Raw genomic sequence first — 26057 nt, 5'->3', positions numbered from 1 at the left:
TTTTTTGTATTTTTAGTAGAGACGGGGTTTCACCATGTTGACCAGATGGTCTCGATCTCTTGACCTTGTGATCCACCCGCCTCGGCCTCCCAAAGTGCCGGGATTACAGGTGTGAGCCACCGCACCCGGCCGAGTCCAGAAATTTTAGAACAGCCTGGGCAACATAATAAGAGCCTACCTCTACAAAGAAAGTTTAAAAAAATTAGCAGGGCACAGTGGCATGCACCTGCAGTCCCAGCTACTCAGGAGGCTGAGGCAGGAGGATTGCTTGAGCCTCAGAGTTGGAGACTGCAATGAGCCATAATTGTGCCACCATACTTCAGCCTGGGTCATAGAGAACCTGTCTCAAAATAAATGAATGAATGAATGAATGAATGAATGAATACATAAATAAATAAAACAAAAATAAAATAGCATTTTTAATACAGCCAAACAGACCATCTGCTAGCTCATCCAGCCACTTCCTAGGTTCAGAGGAGAACATGCACATCCACTGGTTAGGCAAAGCCCTTCTTAGGACTTAAACTCAGTTCAGGGTTGCTGCTGCTGTTTGTTCTCAATTTGTTTTTAAAACAGTAAATAAGTTAACATAGATTTAAAAAGACACTATAAACCAAAATACATGTCTGAAATTAATCTAAATGTCTTTCAGTATACTCAAGAACATGTTTTGAACCCATGGGTCTCAAATTATAAACTTGAATTGCCTTAGAGGAAGCATAAAGTCATTGAAAATTTCAGAAAACAGTATGTATAGGTCTATGTGTATACACATACACACACACACACACACACACACACACACACAATTTCTTCTAAAGATTACTATCAATTTTGGTTTGAAACCTATTGAATCAACATGATTATATCATTAGTAGTTTCATTATTTATATATTTGCTGAATGAAATACCAAGAGGCATACATATTTTCCCTCCCCTGATCTCCCCAATTTTCTTATGCAACAAGTGGGCAAACCTAGTGGTTTTTCAGGACACCTGTTAGAGAGTAAGTAATGGACACATGTCTTATGATAACATTTGGTCTCTCTCTCTCCAGTCTAGATTATGTCATTCCCTTGATTGTTGTACTTATCAAGTTGTATTTGCTTATATGTCTGTCTCCCCACTGAAGAGTGAGTCCAGGAGAGGAGGCATTATGATTTTTATCTCTGTGCCTAATCATCTTTCTGCCCCCAGGAGCCAGGTGCCTTATTCAGTAAATGGATGCTCTTCCACTTGCTAATCTTGATTGGCCTATTTCTGTACTATATTAGGTTTTGGGAAGCAGAGATGGACAATGACGAGAGAGGATGAACTCAAAAGAAGAAGAGGTTGTAGGGAGAATGTGAGAAAGGAAGGAAGAGGATATCTTTGAAGAGCAGTAAGCAAAACAGGAAGTCAAGTCTCTAGTGGCAGTGGTGAAAAGTGTTGACCAACTGGTTTGGTGAAGGTGGCTTCAAGGTCAATTTTTTCACTGGATAGCAGGGTATTTCTGAGCCTAGTGCTTGTGGAGAATTGGCCTCTGTATTTCCCTCAAGACTTCGACAGAGCACCTAGCCAGGCTCAAACATGAGCCAGATGCTGACTGCCCTGCCAATGGCCTGCTAATGAGAAAACTACTCAGTTTGGTTAAGAAATAATTTAACCTTATTCTGGTTTGTATTTCAAGTCTGCTGATATCAAAGTACACAGAATTTTCATTTTTATTCAGCTACTTAGATGTCATTTTGAACTGTGCCATCCTGAAATTAAAAGCACAAGTGCTAGAGTCAGCTTTCACTATTCCCTTAGAAGAGATCAGCTTTTTTAGTGTTAAGAATGTGTTCTATGTGACGAAGACAAGACTACTTTCCAACGTCTGACCTCCTTTCATATCTCACAGAGGGCTGTGATGAGGGTGACTGTGGCTGGCTGTGGGGGCCTCCATTCCCCTCCTCTCACCCTTGCACCCTCCGTGCACATGCCACCTTTCCTTTTCCACATGGCAGATTAGCTGTATCTTCTGGTGACCGTGTAGCTTCAGAGGTGTGTTTTTTAGTAGGTACAGATCTACTAGGAGCTTTTGATTAAAGCTTCTAGGAACTGAAAGACAACAGGAGGTGAGGAGAGCAGGAGAAAGAGGGAGCATGGAGTACCAGCAGATAAATGATCCTCATTTCAACTCAGGATTGCTCAGTGAAAAAGCTCCTTAAGGCACTATTTCCCAAACTTGCCTGCTCATCAGTATGAATTACACAGGGCCCCTGGGAAATATCCAGATTCCTGGGTGCCATTGTAGAATCACTAAATACCTCTGCAGAGATAAGAGTCTGATAATCCGTATTTTCAACATGCCCCAGAAATTCCAACAGTCAGGCAAATCAGGGAATCACTAATTTAAAAGAAGTCCACTCCATAAACTTAAGTCATTGAGATTTGAATACATCGGGATTAGCTCTCAAACACGCATTGCTTCTTGGACTAAAATTACAAAGAGAATTGAGTTTTAAAAGAATTAAATCCCTGGTATTAGAAATATAAAAAATGACAAGTATACATGTTCTAATCTGGAGTTAATTTGATCGGTGCAACCCCATATACAAAACAGGAGCCATTTCCTATTTTTTTTTTCTTCCCCAAAACATGGAGGTGTTTTTTATATGGTCTCGTTTAGTCTTCCACACCACTCCTCTCTGGTAATGGTTCTTGTTGCCTATGTCTACTCTCCATGCTAGTCCACTGCCTCCCCATGACTCCTGGCCATATTAATATTCCTGAAGCCCACTTTCATCAGTGTCTTTCCATGATTAAAACGATTATACACAAAAATTACAAATAAAAATTACACAGAAAAACACATGCACACACGGCCCTCTTTCAGTGGATCTCCACTGCCCAAAGAATAAAATACAATTCCTCTGCACGGTATGCAAAATCTCCATGCAGTATGGCCCAGCCTTCCTATCCAGCTTGATCTCTAACTGCTTCCCTACACATACATAACACATGTGCTGCCAAGATGGACTTTTGGCTGTGTCCCAAACACGCCTGGGTTTCCCAGCTCCAGCAGCCCTGCCAGGCACGTGTGTACATCTCATCTATCCACACTCTGCCCACTCTTCCAAGTCTTTTCATATACCTCCCTCTACCCACCAGAGTTAATATGACCTGTTTTCCCACCACCACACATGTATAATTCTGCCCTGTTCTATTTGTCTTGGATGTGAGCTCTTTGGGAACACAGTCTATATCTTAAGAAAGCACCTTCTAATCTCTACCACTGCCAAGTATGTGAGTAGACTGGAAAGACCATGGGCTTCAGAATCAAGTGGCCATGGATTAACAATGTGTTTGAGAGACTTTCAAGGAGTTACTTAGCCTTTCTGAGCTTTTTGCTCCGTGATTAGTATAGCAGTGATAATACTATCAACCCTACAATATTATGTTATGGAATTAAAAGTCTGTGAAAGTGTCTTGCTCATGGTAATTGCTCAATAGTGATTCATGTCCTCCATTCCCTTCTTAATTCAGATTTATTTACGTATGTTCAATAGAGCAATAAATATTTGTGATTCCATTTTTTCTAGCTCCTAGTTCTAGTTATTTCAGGTTTTTATACAAGTGCAAAAAGCCCTTTTCTTCTACACTGGTTTCACTATGAGGAGTTACCTTGACCTAAAAAATAGAAAAGCAACAATCATAAAACCTGCCTGTCTTGGTCAGCTATGTGCATTTTTTAAAATAAACATTCTACAAAGCTGTTATTCCGGAAAACCGTAATTTCACATAAATGGATCACATTTATGCACATAAATTTCCAATGGTAAATACTCCAAATAGGCAGAAGCTGGTAATATGAAAGTAGAGAGGAGTCAGAATGGGAACTGGTGCCTGGGATAAGGGGCAGAAGACAACTACAGGTATAAGAGCCAGGAAAATTAGTTGCTTAACACTGATTAACGGCCATGCTTGTCATACTCATTAAAAGCATTAATTCCCAATTAAAGTTATTTTTAAAATATGTTTATGCTAATATGCTAAAGTTTTCATACTAACAAAATCAAATTTCATCTTTCTGGAATATTTCAGTGCTAAAATAATGCTAAAAGTTTTTAGATAGGGACTAAAGAAAGGGAGCTCAGGCCTGACAGTCTCAGGATACAGGATGGATAGAAAATGGGGTGAGCGGAACAAGGAGAGACTTTAGGCCTGCACAGGTTGGGACCAGGATGTAAGCATGGGGTTCAAGTTCACAATCCATTCCCTTTATTGACAACACTGGGCAGTACCACTGCTGCCCAAGCAATCAGAAAAGGTCCTGGCAAAAAATGAAAATCCTTCTTTATTTCCCTGAACTAGAATTCCCATTCAACTGATTTTCTAGAAAAATAAAGTTTCATTTTACATTGTCATGGTGATCTTGAGAACACACAATGCCCAGAGTACAGCTTCAAGATCATCTTGTTGTCTAACTCCTGGCTTCTTTAAAAAAAAAAAAGAACTGCTGAAATACTAAGAGCAATGGCAGCTGCTATGATAGTTATAGCAGCTAACCCTTATAGTTACTGTTAAGGACAACAACAACAACAAAACTGTCCCCAAGGCATTTCTCTGTTGAATTGAAAGCAAGAAAAACTCCCAAGGGAAATAGAAACCTAAAAACTTTGGAAAATAATTCCATTTTAACACAGGCCAGTTACTAAATAGAGAATTAAAGAAAAAAAAATATTTTCCTAAAACAAAGAAACTACACCTGGATTTAGGTGAATTCATATTTATTCAGAATGATTTTTAATGCTATTTGTTATTCTAAAACTTCCAAAAATTCCAGCTGGCATAGGAGTTGTTGAAATACTCATAGATGATGGTTGCTGGGCTTTTTTAAAAGTGCTATTCAAAACTAAACATATAGGTTTCATTCAAAGTTTAAGAAGAAAATAATGAACAATCAGAAACAAGGCTGAGATGTGGGGATATAGATAGATACTTTACACATAAGACTTCTGTGTCTCAAAGTGTCAGTTTGTTATGGAACTCTGTCATCTATTCGTGCTTCAGTCAAAACAAACGAAGAAAAACAGAACAGTATGAACAACAATCATCTAGTGCCACCAAAAACTTTTCATTCATTCAGGAAGCACTGAGTCCGTAGCTGGAGATGCAAAGAGGAGCAAGAAATATTCTCTTCCATTGAGAAGCTCATTGTCTAATGGAGAATGTAAATAAACAGCCAGACATTCAGAATGACCTGTGTTACCAGCGATAATAAAGCTGAGCACAGGGTAATATGTCAGCACTCAGGAAGGGTGCCTAAGCCAGAGAGCTTCACCGGGAAGACTTGATGTGAGTTAGAATTAGCCAGGTGAAGCAGAAGGGGAAATAAGCTCTAGAAACAGAGAGCTTTGAAAAAGGCAGGCAGGGTATAAGGAGGGGAGGCCTTACTTCCTTGGGACTGCAGCATGAAAGTAAGGGGAGGGCTGAGAGAGAAGAGGCTGGACAGGTGGTCCTGGATGTCCTAATTAATTTTGAATTAACAAATAATAAGTATAACTTTTTCTCTGTTTTTAAAAAAACTGAGTTCCTTAATTGCATCCAAAATTTATCTGTTGAGATAAAATAATTTCATTCCCAGTTCTAATTAGTTGCTTAAATAATTGTTATCCTTGGAGAGCAGTAAATGACAGATGGACATTAAAAATTTTGTACAAATGTCAATTGCAGTTTGTTCATAAATCTTGTAGCAATTACCTGCCTTGTCTGATATATACTGGAGGGAGGATGGAAAGTGCTGAATGCCTGAAGATAAACCAACTCTTCCTCTGAGAGGTAAATTTATTCTTCTTTGAAACCTAGGGATATTTAGTGTCTGGTCATAGTTTGGGAGGAGGTGGTATGGAGTACCTAGAGAAGCCCTTCACTACGGGTGAACTCACTTATTTTCTCTTTTTTCTGAGATGGAGTTTTGCTCTTGTTTCCTGGGCTAGAGTACAATGACACAATCTCAGCCCATTGCAACCTCCGCCTCCCGGGTTCAAGTGATTCTCCTGGCTCAGCCTCCCAACTAGCTGGGATTACAGGCATGTACCACCACATGCAGCTAATGTTTTGTATTTAGTAGAGATGAGGTTTCACCATGTTGGTCAGGCTGGTCTCGAACTCCTGACCTCAGATGATCCAACCGCCTTGGCCTTCCAAAGTGCTGGGATTACAGGCATGAGCCACTGAACCTGGCCTCTTACTTCTTTCCTCTGATGAACTCTCAGACTCTTTTGCTGCCTCAAATTGCACTATGACCTGTGAGAGTCCCAGGAAGCAGGAATCATAAGGGGCCTGCCCCTCTCCTGGACATATCAAATATGGAAGCATCACATTTACCAAGAGACAACACCGCAAGAGGGTAACTGACGGAAATCAATTCCATCCTGAAAATACTCTGAGGCTTTTATTGTCTCAACTTTGGGCCTCAGAGTACACTCACTTTTTTTTTTTTCCCACTATCCTGTTAAACTCTGTACTCTAAAATGTTTCTCTGTACTAATTTGGCAAACCTCCATTTATTAGCAACTTTAAGTAACCTACAGATCCTTTAGATGACTTTCATTCTTCTTTGTCCTGGATATTTTTACATGACAGACAAAAATATCTATTCTCAGAGCTGGAGAAGATAAAAATGTTTGCCCTGAAGGGAATGAAATCTTGATTTAGCTAAAACTTTTTAAAGAGTATATATTAAATATAAATACAGTATTATATAAAATTATAATGTGACAAAGTCACTGTTAAATAGTCCATTTTTCTGTTGTAATACTTTTTACATAGAGTTGTAAACAAATAAAACAGAAAACGAGGTAAACTTCATAAAATGGAGCAGAAGAATAAAGAAGCAGGAGACAAACTTATTCTGAGTCCCGAGCTGTGTCCTAAGATGAAGGTGGTTTCTGCTGGTTGGCAAGAAAAGAAAACTCATAGACATTATTTTTCTTGCATCATAGGACAGAAAGGAAAGTGTGTCTCAGCCAAGTACGTCAAGAGACTGTCACCTTCTGCCAGATCTTGGATCAATTCTTACTCTTCATTAGTTCTTTTTTACTAATCATTTGATTAACTAGTGTTAAACACTCCCTAGCACTTCAATAAGTGTTTTACATAACTTTATTCAACCTCACAACTACTACAAACTGGTCCCATTTTACAAATGAAGGACCTGGATCACAGAACGGGCAAGGAACTTGCTCAAAGTCACACAGGTAGTTAGTTGTGGAGCTATGCCAAACTCAGGTCAGTCTGAATCAAAACTTTTTCTTCTGAACTTTTATACTATACCTCATACTTGCTTTATCTAGTGACAATTCTAAGTTCATTAAAAAATGAGAAGCCACTTCTATGTATAGTATTCCCAAGTACCTCATGCAATCCTACACCATTTAGCAAAATGTTTAAGAATTTTCTCTCCCCTTTCTCTTTCAGCAGTATATTCCCCACCAGGGCATGAAGGAACTAGCAGGGACAAGGTAGCTAAGGCTAGCACCATTGCAAAACATTTTGCTTCAAAAGTGTTTCACTTCATCATTTCATTAATAGATAGCTACAAAGAATCAAACAACATTCTACCCACCCCTTGATCCCTTTATTAGACCAACTTACTCAAGGGAATCGATGATTTTTTTTGGCTCCACAGGGCACGGATAGATAACTTCATCGATGTGCTTCAGGTTACAATTTGAAAAGGCGGTAGAGATATGTATAAAGGCTTCCAGCTTGGGCATCTGACTAGCCATAAGCAATAGCTGCTGGGTGGCAGTGACATTAAGTTGCACAGCATGTCTAGAGAAGATTAAGCAGAAGGAAATACATTGAGGTAAATCAGCATCACATCTTGCTATAACTGCGTCTACTCCAATAACTGGCATATCTATCAGATTTTGTTGGCTGCACCAAAACAGCAGGAAGAAAAGGGTGGGTCATGGCTACACAGTTATGTGATACTCGGAATGTCTTATGCATTGATGATGTGTTTTTGTGTTCATAAATCCCATTCACTGACGTACTGTACATATATCTAGAGGTCACTTGGTTCTAATAAAAAAAAATCACAATCCTCTGAATTTATAGAGGTTCTTCTACAAGCAGCCATTAAAAGAACACAAACATGTAAATTAATCATCTAACTCAAAACATTAGAAAATATAAATAAACTGGACGGGAGCAACAGTGGGTTTTTAAATGAGCAATATAAGTTGCTACTGTAAAGGTCCAGGCCAGACATGAAAACTGATGTCAAAATCTAAAATTGCAGCTAGTAGAATACAAAGCTATATAAATAGTATGTGATAACAATGAAACAGTCCATTCCAGGAATAATACATGGTTTATCTAATACCAGGAAACTTACTAATTTAATTTAACTCAAAAAGAGAAAAACTCATAATAACCTATATGTATTTCCAAAGTTTAAAATGATGTTTAATTTCCATTCCAATTTAATTGAATAAATTCACTAGAATTGGAATACAGTGATTAAACAATACATATTAAAATTTGCTAGGCAATGTCATTCTTAATGGTGAAAAGCTAGGAGCACTGCTTGTGAAGTCAGGACTAGGAATAATGCCTACAGTCTATTACTTAGCATTGTTCTGAAGTCCTAGCCTTGTAATTAATTAGAAAGAAAAATAAAGAACAGATATAGATATTAAAAAGACAGTCACAAAAGTTACTGTTGGATTATATAATTGAATACCTGGAAAACAGAAGCAGCTTTTTAAAAATCTGAAATGTACTATAATTCAGTAAGGCGTCCACTGATAAAAATTATGTAAAAAATCACTAGCTTGCCTGTTTATAAACAAAAATTAGAGAATACATTGGAAGAAATGTTCAAAGTCGAACATTTAAAATATATCAAATTCATCATAAATTAATATATAATAGCAAAAAACAAATAACAAAAAATTGAATAAATGGGAAAACATATATTGTTCTTGGATAGGAGGAATCAATATTTTAAATATGCTAAATGTTTCTAAAGTATTCTACATATACAAGGTAATTCTAATCAAACTCCCAAGATTTTTAAAAACCTGGCAAAATTATCTTCAATTTAATCAAGAATCATATGCAATGAGAACAGTCAGAAAAATTCTATAAAAATTAAAGTGCGGCTGGGTGTGATGGCTTACGTCTATAATCCCAGCACTTTGGAAGGCCAAGGCAGGCAGATAAACTGAGGTCAGGAGTTTGAGACCAGCCTGGCCATGATTATGAAAACAAGTCTCTATCAAAAATACAAAAATTAGCCGGGCATGGTGGTACATGCCTGTAGTCCCAGCTACTCGGGAGGCTGAGGCAGTAGAATTACTTGAACCCAGGAGGTGGAGGTTGCAGTGAGCCAAGATTGTGCCACTGCACTCCAGTCTGGGTGACAGAATAAGACTTTGTCTTAAAAAAAAAAAAAAAAGAATGCTTTAAGTATACTTGCCCTAATATAATAAAAATTACAGTAATTAAAATGATACAGTACTGGAAGTGAAAACCTGATTTAATGTAACAAAATAGTAACAAATTTAGTTTAAGAGCTTTATTTCAGATAAAGAGTAAAAATAAATTATTTAATATTATTTAAAAACTAATTGTATGGCAGAAAAAATAAATAAAACTCCTTTACTTTCATATCTGCATCACTCTTTTTATAGAATTTTCCTGTACTCCTCTTTTTAGGTAAATATATTTTAAATGTATCAAAGATCTAAATGTAAAAATGAAACCATAAAAATAGAAGAAATTACAAATAACCGCATAAATAATACGAGTTGAAAGACATTTGGTAATTTTTTTTTTAACTTCCAGTAATGGGTATAAGCAAGATAAATTGTTAAAATATTTTGAGCCTTATAAAAGATGAAGAGTTAACGGCCAGGCACTGTGGCTCACGCCTATAATCCCAGCACTTTGGGAGGATGAGGTGGGTGGATCACTTGAGTTCAGGAGTTTGAAAAAAATGTTTCAATAGAAAAAGAGATAAAAACCATGAATATACATTTCACAAATAACAAAATGCCAATAAGCATTTAAATATCATCAACCTTTGTAATCATCAAAGAAATAAAAATTAGAACATGTGCTACCATTTCCATTATCCTATTGGCAACATTAAAAAGAATTAAAAATTATAATATTATTTTGTGACTGCAAAAATGAGTATTCGTTTGTAGAGAGACAGCATAAGTAGACACCACATTTTTGGAGAGCAATTTAGCATTATGTGTGAAAATGCAAACTGTTCATAATCTGGGCACAGCTGATCTGTATCTGATAATTGTACTTCTAGGAATTTATTTCAAGAAGAGTACACAAAGAGGTGAAAAATATACACGCACACAGATATTCACTGCAGCGTTGTTTATAATAGTGAAAAATTAAAACAATCCAAAGGTCCACCAACATAGAACTGGTTGAGTATATTATATATATATATATATGTTCAATGAAATGTCATGTAATCATTACAAATTATAACAGAATATTTACTGACAATGATAGATATCCAAAAATATAATTGAGCAGGTTGCAAAACTTCATTCTCAACAGGATGCCATTTTCTTTCAGTAAAATTGAACATATATCTATATAATCACAGATGCATAAAGAAAAATTGGAGTGAATGTTCTCCACAAGAATAAATGGTTGTCTTTAGGTGGTGGAATTTTGGAAGAGTTTTGCTTCTTTGTATTTTTTTTTCCTTGAGGGTACATTTCTTTTTTTTACAGAAACTATAAAGAAACTTACATGCACACATGTATACATGCCATGAGAAGGAAATGGGAATGTACCTGAGAGTGTCATCAAAGCGTACAGTGGCTGCACAGTGAAAGATAATGTTCGTACAGGAGAGAAGCTCCTGCATGTCCTCTTTGCTGATACCAAAGTCATTCTGATTGAGATCTGCATAAATAGCTCTGATCTTCTCATGCACATTTGGACAAACTTCTTTGACTTTTTCAAATAGCTGAAACATAAATATAGATCAATATACAAAGAATAGCATCATCATTATCACATTGTTCTTGATTACAACACCCTGTTTAATTATACTCAGAAACTGGTTTTAGTTGTAATAATATTACTTAAAGAATCTGGATAGGTGTGGTGTCTCATGCCTGTATTCTTAGCATTTTGGGAAACCAAAGCAGGAAGATCGCTTGAGCCCAGGAGTTCAACACCAGCCCAGGAGTTCAACACCAGTTCAACATGGTGAAACCCTGTCTCTACTAAAATTATAAAAAAGCACCCAGGCATGGTGGTGTGTACCTATAGTTCCAGCTGCTTGGGAGACTGAGGTAGGAGGATCCCTTGAGCCCAGGGTGTGGAGGCTGCAGTAAGCCTTGATTGAAACACTGCATTCCAGCCTGGGCCACAAAGGAAGACCCTGTCTCAAAAAAAAAAAAGAAAAAAAAGAAAAAAAAAAATCTACTCAAAAGCCATCTGCTTTATTTCATACAATTCAGCCAGTTTAGTGTAATTCCAGCTACATTTCAATTGAGAAACATTTGAAAAATCAGTTCCAATAATCAGTAAGGTATGCATTTCGAACTTTTCCTGCAGGGTAAAAAAGTGAGAATAAGTCATCCACATCTTGCCTTTATCCTCTTTTTCCCTTTAAGCCAGCTTTATTTTATATTTATACATGGTAATCGTTTCCATTTTTGACTGAGAATAATTGTTTTCAGTAAAAAATGACCAACCTCTACACAGTCTTCACAAATTACAAGCAAAATGACCAACAATTTGGTTAACTGAACCAGATTAACAAAATATCATAGCAGCACAAACATTATTAGAAAATAAGAAATAGCAAGTGAAGCAAATTATAATAGGTAAAACATATAAAAATTTTATGTAATATTATTCTAATATAAATGGCAATTATTGTCTAGTAAGTACATGTGCTCATGTATTTTTTAATGGGATATTGATTTTTAAAATATTCTAATTTATTCATAAAGGGAAAAAGGAACAACACTGGCCATTGTAGCTTTTGTTATACTTATTCAGATAGAACAGATTCAGTACTTTCCCCCCCACACAGAAATTCTTAGACTAAATCGGCATTTCCCATATTCTCAAGAAATATGATTTTAATAAAATGATCTTGGTTCCAACCTATTTTGACTAAATGGAATTTTACTTAGTATTGGTGTGGTATATTAACAGTGAGAAAACAAAAGTAAAGCTAAATGTTTAGAAAAGTTAAGAGCAGAGAAAATTAGCCTGTGATTTTAATCATAATATAGTAACAGAGACAGTTCTCTTCTCTTCCTTAACCTGTAAACAGTGGTTTTTACCTATTTCTTGATCCTTAGTCACAGGATTAAGAGAGATCTATCCATTAGAGGTGTACCTCAGGCTTTTTTCATTGGGTAATACAAAGTTGATCTTAGGTAGTCAGAGAAACTGTGTCTCCATTTGTATCAGGGAAGAGCATGTTCAGAAGCCATTCTGATGATTTAATGAAGCTGACTAGGAAAGGGATGAAATCCACATATTGATCTGGCAAGTTAACATACTTCGCTTCTGTCTACAATTTTTCTGCACTGTAGGGGCAGCCTTTTCAGTGGTGTGTTACTGCAATTATGAAAATAATTTGGAAGTTAGGTCAGTCCTCAATGCTTTTGACATCTGGGATTGATAAGGCTGATAAAGTGTCCTAGGCACATTTTCAGCAGAGGTCACTCCGACTCTTCCAGAAAGATCTTTAACAGTTTTTCTAATATCAATAAATCATAAACATGCTAAATGTTTGCTTCTAGAGTCATATGTTTTCCCCCTTGATAGTTAATGTTGATTGTACAACAAACATATGTTGAATATTTATCTAAAATTTGTACAATTTTCTCTTTTTATAATTCAGTTTGGAGAAGGCTCTTTTTTTGAGTCTAATGATATATTTTATTCACTAGAAATTTACTTAGGTTTCTGTGGATTCTTTCACTTTGGCCTATGATGACTTCTGACTATGGGAGAGCAAGAAGTAGATGATTTCTGCATCCACCCTTCTCACAATGGGGTTCCTTACATATGACGTAAGCTGTAATATACAGATGTTCTTTTGCCTTTGGTTTTTATGACTTTAAAAGACAGAAGATACTGCTATTCCACATTATACTTTCAGACAACCTGTGCAATGCTGAACAGCACCAAGATCCCATATTTGCATTACTTTTCAGGAGATCATTACAATTTTAGGAAATAATGTTCCAATCTGTGTTCTATCTGTTGAATTGTATTTTCAATTGAGAATGCATATCTGAATAAACACAGTACAATTTTTTTTAAAGTCTGAGCTTTCTGATTTAGGTAGATGATAATGTTCCATTGAAATAAATCAATGAATTGGCTGCATCAATTCAAACTACAGTGCTAAGTAAGGATTCCATTTTACTATGCTAGTCTTGCTTAATAATCTGGCTTACCCTGCCAGGAATCTCACCATACTGCTATAGCTTCTAAAATAATACACTCTAATAGTGCCACATCCTGAATACAGTGACAGAGATGGCAGCCAACTGCCATCCAGCAGGTCAGTGGCTTTGGTCAGCACTTTTCATAATGCTGTCCACAAAGTGAACTGCATTGGAATCACTAGAAGCATAATTAAAATGTATATTCCTGGGTCCTATCCCATACCCACTAAATAAGAAATTACTGGGGTACACCCAGGAATCTGTATTTCACACCAAGTCCCCCAATCGATTTTAAGGCATGCAAATGATGAGAATTTCTCCAGTTAGAGTGCTAACATGGACAATTGCAGATGAATAACTGCATATGGCTCATTTCCCTTTATAACTGCCCAGAGCAATCTTCACATCAGTAGGTTTCAAACTGTATGCATGAAAAATAACGGAACCTGGTTAAAAATTATTTCTTTATTCCAGCCTCAGAGATCCTGGCTCAGTAGTTTTGCGTGTAACCCAGGAATTGTATTTCTTAACCACTGACGCAGATGGATCTGATGGTCCAGGTACCATAATTGGGAAACACCGACTCTTAAAAATTCAGGTCTGTTCTTAAATTCAGGGCTTATATTTCCCCCTCTAGTTTGTAAACTCCTCGATTCTTTTTTTTTCTTTTGTAGGGTAACTCATTTTATTATTTTTTAAATTTTTGTGGGTACATAGTAGATATATATTTATGAGGTCATGAGATGTTTTGATACAGGAATGCAATGTGAAATAAACACATCATGGAGAATAGGGTATCCATCCCATCAAGTATTTATCCTTTGAGTTACAATCAACTAGTTAGCCACATGACCTCATTATGCAAGTATCCACAGGAGGCTTGGTCTCTACTTCCTGGGGCTAATTGAAGGTAATCAAATCTTTTCTAATCATGGGAATCTTTGATCTTTATTCATTTTACTAAGTCTTTCTCTTTAAAAATGGCTATATTATTTAGTCCCAATAACCCACCAAGATTTGCTTAATATTTTTTTAAAAGAAATTAGGAAGATCCCTTAAATTAAAGGGCAATCTCTGTGGAATATTTGGTGTCCCAAGGTGAAAGAGACACTGTAATGTTTTTAGAGAAGTTTTAGAGTGCTGAGTAAAAACAAATCAATGAATTCTGCAAATTAGTTCTAAGTTGAGAACAACTGAATACAAGTGAGTACAGTAATTTAAGCAAAAACCATTATACCCATGTACAGATTAACAAAAATTCACAAAACGTTAAAATTGTTGCTAGTTCACTAGTAAGTCCCATAAGATGTAAAGGATTAATCTAGAAGTTTTTAATGGTTTAGCAAGGATCATTTCTATAACTCCATAAGGCAGCATGGTATAGTAGTATGGCTGTCAAAATTTGGCATATAGCAGTGAGGAACTGTGTTAGAGGAACTTTCCCCACCTCTGGCCGGCTGTTTTCCCACCTCTGGCTCTTAGGGGCTTTGTTTAAGGGCAGGGACTTTTCCCATCTCTGGCCCCCGGAGTCAGAGGCTGGGTGATTCAGGGTTTGTAAACAATAGCCAATCCGGTAAAGGTTTCAAAAATCAATTAATCCAGAGAAAGGTTGAAAAAACAGGTCACTGGATGAGAACAAGAACAGGGAGGGAATAACTCAGGGGTATAATCTCCAGCTACCGGAGCTTGCAGATGCAGCTGCACCCTCTCCGGGTCCCCTTCCACTGCGTGGAACCTGTCCTTTCACTCTGCATATAAACTGCACTATCACACACTCTTTGGGTCCACAAGTTCTATTTGAGCTGTAACACTCACGGCGACACCGAGACCCCGTTTCCCATTCTTCTTGGTTGGGGGCCCAAGAACCCAAGTTCCAGAGAATCAGATTGTAGCTGATCGGGTTACAGCAGGGTTGCCCAGGAAGTTGCTCAAACAAACAACCTATGCCCTGACCCTGAAGATTCTTATTCAAAACAGTTATTAATCAAACTTGGGCATCTATCTTCACTTTGAACACACGCTCTAGTAATTCCGATACACTCTGAAATTGAGAACCACAGGTGTATTGAAAAAGCTCAGGCCCTGTGGAGTCACGAAAGACTCTATTTGAATTCTGATTCTGCCATTTATTTGCTATGTGACTGGGGCAAGTTCCTTACCTCTCTGGGCCATCGTGCCTTTATTTGCCTGTTATCTAAAATGCCAGTCACTTGATTATCTTATTCTGTCATCTCAGAGAATTAAGCATATATCATGCTGTTCTTATTGCATTTAACAAAATTTTAGTTCACTCTGCATAATAATTTATAATAAATGCTAAAGGCAACACAACGTTTGATTCATCTTATGTTTTTTTCCAAAGGTCAATTTTACAGTCCTTTGAGAATTACTTCTTGCATCTGGGCAGAAAAGGAGCTAGGGTGGCTAGGAAGATGGAGACCAAACTTAAGATTATTTCTACTCTCCAACAGAATTGGTGACATCTCTGCATTATCCATGCCGAAGGATGGAAAAAGTGTTGATACTAACTCAGAAGTGGCAAGCAATAGTCTCACCTTCCTCACCGAGAAAGAAATTTCCTAGGGGAGACAATGCAGTGCAGTAGGGAAGGTATGGGCTTACAGATTACAGACCTGCATTCCACTCTTGCTGTATCACTAGGCACAAATTACATAACCTTGGATAGATGACAACTTCAGTGAATTAATATCTCATCTGTGATGTAGAAAAGGCATCCTACAGAGATTTCTGAGGATTAGAGTAACAAAAGTCAGATGTTTATCTTAGTGCCTATCACTTTGTAGGTCCCTAATACAGGTATTGATCAACTTACGACCTATGCAACTTATGACCATTCGACTTTACGACCACAATCGCTAGCCATGACTGCTCTGCTGTAGATTTTTGGAAACACTACAACATTTTGATGTGTATCAAGAATATCGCTACTGCCTGGGAGGCTGTGACGACAAAGTGCATGAATGGCATCTGGGAAAACTGTGTTAAGCGCTATGTTAATGATTTTGATGGATTTGACAGTGAACATGAACTTGAAACAATACGAGAAAAAATAGTAAAACTCGCTAAAGACCTGTCTTTGGAGTGTGAAATGGAAGATGTTGAAGAGTTGCTAGACAAAGAATCCGGAGAACTTACAAATGAAGAACTAATCGAACTGGAAGAAGAAAGCGTGGCAGAAGAAGAAAGAAGAGAAGCAGAGAAAGAAGAGGAAGAGCCAGAAAGAAAGTTCACCACTAAGGGATTATCAGACAGTTTATCTTTACTGAATAAACTTCTTATACATTTTGAAGCAATGGACCCAAACATTGAACGATTTGCAAGGATTGAACGGATGGCGCACGATGTGTTTCGTCCGTATCGTGAAATTTATGAAGAAAAAAAGAAACATACAATTCAGACAAAGCTCACCATGTTTATGAGAAAACCAACTCCGGTAACCCCAACTGCTGCCTCAGATGACGACATCAATGATCTGCAGCCAAGCACCAGCAGCCAATAAAATGTTTCGTACATGTTTATATATTTTGATATGTTTTGCAATTGGGAAAATGTTTCCTATGGTATTTTTTTACACCTGTATTTTGTAATTTTGTATGCTTTGCAAATATTAAACCAGTTGTACTGGTAATGCAGTGTTTTACTTAAACCTGATGAATGTAAAAATAAACAAAATGGTATAGAGATGATACAAATGGCATAAAATGAACAAAGAAAATTATGATATATAACAATAATGAAAGAAAATTATGATAAAATGACTTAAAGATTTTTATAACATCATTTCACAGTACTGTACATATAGCCTACTCAACTTACGACCAAATCGTGTTACGACCGGTCTGTTGGACCCAATCATGGTCGTAAGTCGAGCACTAGCTGTAATAGGAAAATCCCCTTGCTACTTCCACAGCAATACTCCACTTCCAAAAGCTGCTGATTAGAAAGCTGTGTTGTGTGTGTGTGTTTATTTGTGTGTGTTAGGTCATGCCAACATTTCTCATTCTATCCTGTGATCCAGATACTTCTAAGAACAGAATGTATCTTATTGATACATATTCAACATGATGACAAAATCATGTTGAACCTCATGGCTTGGTAACTTTTTGAATGAAATGAGTATGGGCAATTTGAAGCTTTTAAGAAAAAGACAATATGATTGGAAGATATTTTTTAAAAATGGAAAGAAGTTGGGCATGTAAAACCAGTTGGTGACTGAATTAAGTCATGAAACGTAGCGTAAAAAAGGTAAGAAAGAAATCAAGAAAATAAATTGCTTCTATTTCTGGAACTGTTAGTATATCCCCAGTACTACAACCTCCTTCCTCCTTTCTTTCCTCTTTTCCTTCCTTCCTCCCTCCCTCCCTCCCTTTCTTCCTTCCTTTCTTCCGTCCTTCCCTTTTCTCCTTCCTCCCTCCTTCTTTCCTTCTTTCTGACAGGAAAACTGAAAACTACTTACACTAGAGGCCTCTTGCTTTTTTTGGAATAGTTTCTTAGTTCTTAGGAAAAATTAAAAACAAAACAAAACAAACAAACATAAAACAGTAATGGAACACAACTGGCTTTGGACATTTAAATGCAAATATTTCCAATTTTGGAAGTTTAAATGCAAATGTTTCCAAATGCCTTTGCCTAACATAGAGATTAAACAGAATCATTAATTTCAATCAGAAATTCATTTTTGGAAGTTGAGAAAAAGCAGCTTTTATACAGGGAGGCCCGGGGCAAGCATTAACATACTTTTTTCCCCCCCACAAAAGAGTCTGAAAATTAACAAGGAACTTGTAAAATAAAATTAGCACTTCTATCGTGTGCTTCTTTAATAATCAGCAATGTTAGATTGTTGGGCTTTTCTTTGCAGATGTTTTCTAATTCAAAGTTTTTTGTTTTGTTTTTTAGTTGAAAGTTAGTTTATCTCTTAAAAATTAATTTATCTAAGCCTTCTAGGAAACGCCAGTGATAGTCTCAAAAGGATTCAATAAACTAGTTCATAAAATGTCCCTATCTTCTACTGTCTTAAATCTAATCATGTTCTGTGAACTGTGGACCCAGTGAGTAAGGCTGCGTGATTTATCGCCCAGTGTTCTCTATTGTATTTCAAAGTTGATTTACCTCAGGGGCAACTGAGGGTTTGTTGAGTATCACATTTTTCCAGAGAAACTGGTTTGAAGTATCCTGTGCAACGTGCCAATCTCTGTCTTTGTTTATAAACCCACTTACTGGTGTTATCATTCAGGATAGTCCCTATCTAAAAACCTTGAATTTTGTCTGGTCTTCCTGGATGAGGAATTCTGAACCTGGTACAATCTCATTCTAACTCTTCTCTTATATACTAAGTACTTATACTATATACTTTACTATAACTTAACAGGAAAAGGTTGACCATTTTTGGTATCCTCTCAATTCTCTCACATTTTTCAGTGTCTGAGCTCACACTGATTCTTAAGTAACTACATGACTTTTAATAATTTCTACTATTTCAGGTTTTATTCCCTAGGCATAGATATTGTCCTTTTAATGTTTTCTTAAGGAATTACTCAGATTATTAGCAACTAAAATCCTAAACAGATATACATGGTATATGGTTGTTGTAAAAAGAAACATATCAGTAAGACACTAGGAAACTCAAAATGTTTTCATTTGAAATTTACTACTGAATAATTTATTTGCAACTCATTATCTGGTATAGTGGCGAAGGCCATCCATGTCTTTTAAAGCCAAGACATATTTAAGATAACAATAAAGATAAAATACCAATTTCACTATCTAGATCTGCTTTTGACACAGTGAAAAGCAGACTGGTTCATAATTACACGAGCATACTTTCCATAGGTAAGAGATGAAACAGCAGCTTAGAAACCCTAAGGATCATCAAGTTGAATATGTGGTGAGCATGTTCATATTTCAACACATGAAATCTGTTGTGCTTTCCCTAGCAGCAACTCAGATTTTGTGAAAAACTAGAAGATAATTTTTTAAAAAGCAATCTCAAATACTTAGAATCCTATTTCTAATAAAAATAAACTATTTAATTTTAATAAACAGTTTCAAAACTAAAAATGAACCAAACTTATACTTGATGACATAATTTTGTAAATTCATGACTGATTTCTGCCTTATTCTGATTTATTTACTATTTTACATGATAAGTGCTTCATTTCTTCCACTGTAAATGTGTAATGTGTTCACTGTATTTGGAAAGCATTGAAAGCAGAAGATTACTGTTCTTATTTTTTCACTAATACAGAGGGTAATTTTTCCTCACCATAGAAGTAGCATAATCATAATTCTAATTAGAAAATGCAAAAAACTAAAATTAATCCAAGATCACATCAACATTTAGGGCTAATAGTTGAGATTATATATTTTTTCCCAGACCCCACCCATCGAGATTATATTGAATATGGTTTTGCACCGAATATATTACAAGCCTTTTCATGTCATTTACTATTTTGTAAAACATGATTTTTTTTTTTTTTTTTTTTTTGAGACAGAGTTTCACTCGTTACCCAGGCTGGAGTGCAATAGCGCGATCTCAGCTCACCGCAACCTCTGCCTCCTAGGTTCAGGCAATTCTCCTGCCTCAGCCTCCTGAGTAGCTGGGATTACAGGCACGTGCCACCATGCCCAGCTAATTTTTTGTAGTTTTAGTAGAGACGGGGTTTCACCATGTTGACCAGGATGGTCTCGATCTCTTGACCTCGTGATCCACCCGCCTCGGCCTCCCAAAGTGCTGGGATTACAGGCGTGAGCCACCGCACCTGGCCAAAACATGATTTTTAATGCCTGAATACTTGTCTAACACTTGTATGTATTGTTGTTTATTTAGTCATTCCTCTACTGTGAAACATTCAAATTGGATCCAAGTTTACCATAAGTAATACTATAATAAAAATATCTATACATTATTTGTGGTGTCTCTGGTTGTTTTCTTAGAGTGCCACCTTAATTATCTTTTTGAGAAAGTCCTCAAGAATCCTGCCGATTATTCAGATACTTTCCCCCCTACTGATATGTCCCTTTAAGTGCTCTGAAAATACTTAAGAAACTTAGGAAAGAAAATTAATCCTGTCTTGCAAATCTTCAGTTCCAGTTCTCTGTGGCCAATGGATTTTTAAAAGCTCTTTGTCCAAAGCATCTGTCATTTAATTGTTTCTCTCTGACAGCAGGGAAACTGGAAGTCAGAGGTGATAGCCATGCGTACCATAAAAGGAAATGAATGAAGCAGATGTATGAATTTTGATACATAGAACAGATGTCCTTTTGGTCATATTTCCTGGGGGATATAGTAGTAATCAAAAGCAAACTGGTAACATTTTTGGTTACTATGTTTTAAAGAAAAATTTCCAAACTTCACATTGCTAACATGGTTTATTTCCCTTCAGGAACACTGTAGTACTTACAGTGAGTTGGAATTCATTCATTATTATGTGTGACTGGAGAGCTGGTATTGCTTAAAACCTATACCAGGCCCTACTTAGGAATAAGTTACAACTTCCTTTAAACCACTCTGTTTACATCAAACTAGTTAAGTTAAATGGCAGAATCTAGAGGGGTCTTGACTAACGAGATAATAAATATTTACAGAATCTGATCAAATATTTACAGAGTCTTTCCTATCTGGTCAAAAGACTCTGACCCAGATAGGAAAGTTCTTCAGAGTAAAAACCAAGAAGGGTAAGAGTGGCTATGCAATAGAAGTAAGCCTGGGCCTGGACCCAGACAAAATCATTGCACAAGAGATTGGTTTTGGAAGTATATTTATTTGGCTGAGATTAAAGTCTCAAGTGACATGAAGACAATGTTAAAGATAAATACAAACTCTTCTCGATTGCTTGACATGTTTCCGATAAGCATCAACTTCATTCCTGATAAGCTGGTGTAACATGGTGAGTTATGTCTTATTTCATACTTTATTTGGTTAGAATTTAGGGGAGGGGGTAAATGTGCAGGTTGGTTATTCCAAATGTACAGTCTACCTCCACCAACTTTCCAACATAGGGCTATTACTTAAGGAAATACGCCCATAAAACTGAGATTTTCTAGTAATTCTGCTTTTGTGCATTCCTAATTTAAGAATCAATGAGGATGAAATAGTTTTAGATTTGGCAAACACTGCACTATTTTCTCGAATTTTTTGGATTTGTTAAAACCAATAACAAATTTATTACCCAATTTGTTTTCCTTTAACGTTTTTCCCCTGTGTTGCCACTGTATCCTCCACATCTGGCCCAGTTCTTGATACTTAGTAGGCACTCAGCCAATACTTATTGAATGAACAAGTTTAATGCATTCCAGTTTTAGTTTTTAGATGATGTTGTGTCTAATACAACATTCCTTCTAATACAACTCCTTTCTTCTTTCACTTCTTCATTCATCCTTTTGTTCATGTCTTTTACTTATGCCATGCTGCCATACTGTGTGTATGAACCAAGGGATTTATGTTTTCTTCCACAGCCCCAGAATCAGCAATGACTGACCTTAAACCTAAAACACCCAATGGTTTCCACCTTTACTCTTGCAGAATGACTTACGAAGCCAAAGACGACAAGAAGAGCACAGTTCTTAAGGGCCACTTCAGAGGTGGCAGCCAGGGAATAAGAAATAAGGAGAACCTTCCAGAGGATGGAGCCACCACAAAAAAATGATGGAAAAGAGGGTTCCTCCCAGAGAGCAGATTTAGAGGCTAGTTAAGGAATTTCCCCACTCCCAGTGTAGGAAGCTTCTCAATACTTGCCAATCAGGATTTCCTTATGGTTGTACTCCAGGGACTGCTGCTTGCCTGTCAGTCTTCTCTTTTTTGAATAGAAGGTCTCTTTGTTTGATTGATTTTACTTTTTCTTCAATTGTGGTGAACTTGTCACTGTTCTACAATGACAAGAGGTAGAACAGAGACATTTTCTACCTCTACGTGGGAAGAAGAAAATTGGCCTTTTTATCCAAGAACGCCAAATGAGAAGCTGACATATCTGGATCTGAAAGAGAAGATAGTCTATTCCCCCTTGGACTTTGGATTGGATGCAATAATAGTATAGGACCCTGGGGTAGGACTGAGTGTTTTTTATGTGTGGGAAAGACAGGAAAGCAGATATTTGGCGACCTAAAGAGAAGGCCATGGCAGAACCTCATTAGTTGTTCAACAATCTTATTTTTCTTTTCTCCTGGGCACACAGCTATGTGTTTTCCAGCCAACCTTGTAGTTTGATGCCCAGTGACAGTTCTGAGAGTGGAATATGGACAGATGTGGTGGACACTTCTGTGCCTGGGCCACAAAAACCTTCCGCATGATGTTCAGTGTCCCTTTTACCCCACTGACAGCTGTATATTGTCATCCAGAGAGACCTTGGATGGCTCAGAAGCCATGCACAGAAGATGGCAACCTTCCATCAGCATGGATCCTTGAATGACTGTGGAGTGCAATGCCTTCTACCAATTACACCTACTGTGCTGAGAATCAACTTTCATTTGTATTAAGTTACTAATTGGGAGGTTTATCTCCTTCAGTACCCACATTAGTACAACTCATGCAGAATGGAGAGTGAATGTGAACACATATGGCACAGACTGGTGAAACCTAGGACTTTAAGATTATAGATGAATTTCTGATTATACTCTCCTTTCCTGCAAAAAGGTTTTCTCAAATTAAATGTTATAATATAAATGTGAATTCTTAAACATCTTTCTAGTGAAGTGATGACTAGCTATAGAAAAGAGAATGCAGGAACATATACATCCTTGGTAAGAGTGTGAAATTGATGCAGGCAATCTAGAGGGTCTTGCTTAGGGATACTGAACAAAAGAACATATCTGGGTAAAAGAAATGAGAGGTTACTGATAAAAAGCTAATATTTATATTGTACAATATAAAACATATTTTATACTTAGCATCACATTTAATCTTTGAAAATCACTGTGAAATAGCTATTATTATCAGATCCAGTTTACACATAATAAAAACAAGACTCATATGGATTAGGTAACTAGGTCATGTCTCTCTACCAAGCTCTACTCTGATTAAGGAGAGAGTATTTAGAGCTTCAGTGTTCTTTCTACTGCCCTCTGCTACCTCCCAGAACAGATATAAGAACTAAACCTACAAGTAACCTGCTATTGAGGGTTTAGACTTTTAGAAGCTTTAGCCATCCAAAACATAGCTGTGAGACCATAAAAAGAGAAAAACAGTTTACCAAAGCCCAAATTTATTTCACCAAGAAAAAGCCAGGTCTGTGAAATATTGCTTAGAATTTGTGTACTAAACTCAGCATAATGAATGAATAAACTCAGTGACCTCATTTTGTCCTAGATTACAATAAATAGAAGACTGAAAATGATGAGAAAATAAACACAGAAAACTTCAGTTAACAGGGTAGAGGATGACCCATTGAAAGACTGGGCATTCACATGTGGGCGTAAAAGCAGGTCCTAGTGGTAGGCAGTCTGAGGCAAGTGTCTCCTTTTGTTGTTTGAGTCTAAATTTACGACAACTCAAGAAAGGGCCTTGGTCTGCTGGATCAACTTGGTATGGAGCTCATGTGAAATTAAAGATGATTCATAAACATAACTAATTCATCCCGGGCAACAGCAGAGATGACCATGAAAAATTAGCCACCTGAGAATTCTCAACTATTCTTGGGGAATGTCATTAATTCCATTTTTATTAAAGGGCAGAGATACTCAAGCTGACATATGGGTTACAAAGGCAAAGTAGAATTTCTCTCTATGGGTTTTGTTAATGAGAAATATAAATTAATAAGCTTTTTGCTTTTGCTAATACAAAACATACCCATCAATTCGTCATCTTCAACTCAGAAATAACTAGGGTTCGATGGTATCTTAAATTTAAAAAATAAAACTGAAACCCAACCAGCAGCCATTTTCTGAATTCCTGAGTGCTTTGGACTCTGCATTTCTAGTCTAGCAAATGTCTTCCACTTGCAATTTTAAACATTTTTTCCCAGGTCTTTCAAGAGACCTGTAATAGTATCAAGTCTAGCTTTCTGTAAGCAATCAGTCTCCTCTATCCACCTTTACTTATACAGGCTCCTAAATTCAACGTTAGAATAAAAAGTACTTTTCTTTTGTCATTAAAAGTCTGTTCTCTAGCCAGGTGTGGGAGCTCACACCTGTAATCCCAGCACTTTGGGAGGCTGAGACCAGAAGATTGCTTGAAACCAGGAGTTTGCGACAAGCCTATACAATGTAGTGAGACCACCGTGTCTAAAAAAAAAAAAAAAAAAAAAGCTGGGTTTGATGTCACATATTTGTGGTCCCAGCTACTTGGGAGGCTAAGGTGAGTGGATCACTTGAGGCTACAGTGAACCATGATCATGCACTGTCCTCCAGCCTTGGTGATAAGAGAGAGACCATGTCTCAGTAATTAAAAGAAAAGTGTATCCTTTGTCTCAAAGAGACTTTGTTGTTGTATTAAAACTATTGAAAATATGTATAAACCAAGTGTGATGGCTCACACTTGTAATCCTAGAAATTTGAGAGACTGAGGCAGGAGGATTGCTTGAGGCCACAAGTTCGATACCAGCCTAAGCAACCTAGTGAGACCCCATCTCTACAAAAATTTGAAAATTAGCCAGTTTTGGCAGTGTGTGCCTGTATTCCCAGCTACTCAGGAGGCTGAGGCAAGAGAATCCCTTTAACCCAGGAGTCTGAGGTTACAGTGAGCTGATTGCAAACTGTACTCCAACCTGGACAACAGAGTGAGACCCTGTTGTCCAAAAACTAAAAAGAAGAAGAAAATCTGTACAAATGAATGTTTTAAATTGGAACAATTACTATCGGATCAAAATGCTCATTCGATGAGATGGAAATTTCTTCTTAAGCGTCTATCAATTTCTGGTTTTGTAGCAAAGGCATGATTCTACTTCTATAAATTTTTTGCCTTATATAGTCAGATAGAAGCATGCAAGGCAGAGCCTAGGCACCTGCCTGAAAGAAATGCCCTCCTGCATTCTCTTGAGCATATTAACTCTTCCTGAGCTCCAGTTACACTATCTCTGCAGTCTTTTTCTGGCTGCATAATTTTAAAACAGATGTCACTTGTTATTCTCTCAAAGTGCCTTGTTCTTTATCTTCACAGTACTTCTCAAAATACTTAAATATACATTTATTTCTTATGAAACTTGTCTAGCTCACTGGATTTTAAGATCTATGAGGTCAATCCCATGTCTGTTTTATTTTCTACCTTATTGCCCCCATTCCCCAGACACAGAGCAATATGTGCCTGACATATATTTGGCTCTCAATAAATATTTGTTATATTTGTGTGCTTGTTCAACTTCTCTCGCTCTTTTTGTGTGTAGGTGTGTACTTTCTTGTCATTTCTGGACACAGGGATTTCCTTATTTTGCCTCAAGTTCAGCTATGCATTAAAACTATTTTATAAAAATGTATTTTATCAATTTTTTTTTTGAGACTGAGTTTCACTCTGTTGGCCAGGCTGGAGTGCAGTGGTGTAATCTCGGCTCACTGCAGCCTCTGGCTCTTGGGTTCAAGCCATTCTCCTGCCTCAGCCTCCTGAGTAGCTGTGATTACAGGTGACTGCCACCATGCCCAGCTAATTTTGTATTTTTAGTGCAGACGGGGTTT

The 26057-nt window shown here is 37.0% G+C and overlaps 1 protein-coding gene across 1 annotated transcript in view; it reads right to left on the bottom strand.

The window, feature by feature from the left end:
• The window catches only part of FAR2 (fatty acyl-CoA reductase 2), a 154416-nt gene that overhangs the window by 18125 nt on the left and 110234 nt on the right, over positions 1 to 26057 (bottom strand). Inside the window, exons 3-4 of the mRNA XM_017520375.2 lie at positions 10809 to 10984; positions 7624 to 7803 (exon numbers count right to left, since the gene is read on the bottom strand). Of these exons, the coding sequence (XP_017375864.1) occupies positions 7624 to 7803; positions 10809 to 10984 (356 nt within the window). The remainder of the gene's footprint in view (positions 1 to 7623; positions 7804 to 10808; positions 10985 to 26057) is intronic.

This window comes from Cebus imitator, unplaced genomic scaffold (assembly GCF_001604975.1).
Source record: "Cebus imitator isolate Cc_AM_T3 unplaced genomic scaffold, Cebus_imitator-1.0 Scaffold827, whole genome shotgun sequence".
Lineage (NCBI taxonomy): Eukaryota > Metazoa > Chordata > Mammalia > Primates > Cebidae > Cebus > Cebus imitator.
The sequence above is the reverse complement of the archived record's forward strand: the minus strand, read 5'-3'. Positions and strand labels throughout refer to the sequence as shown.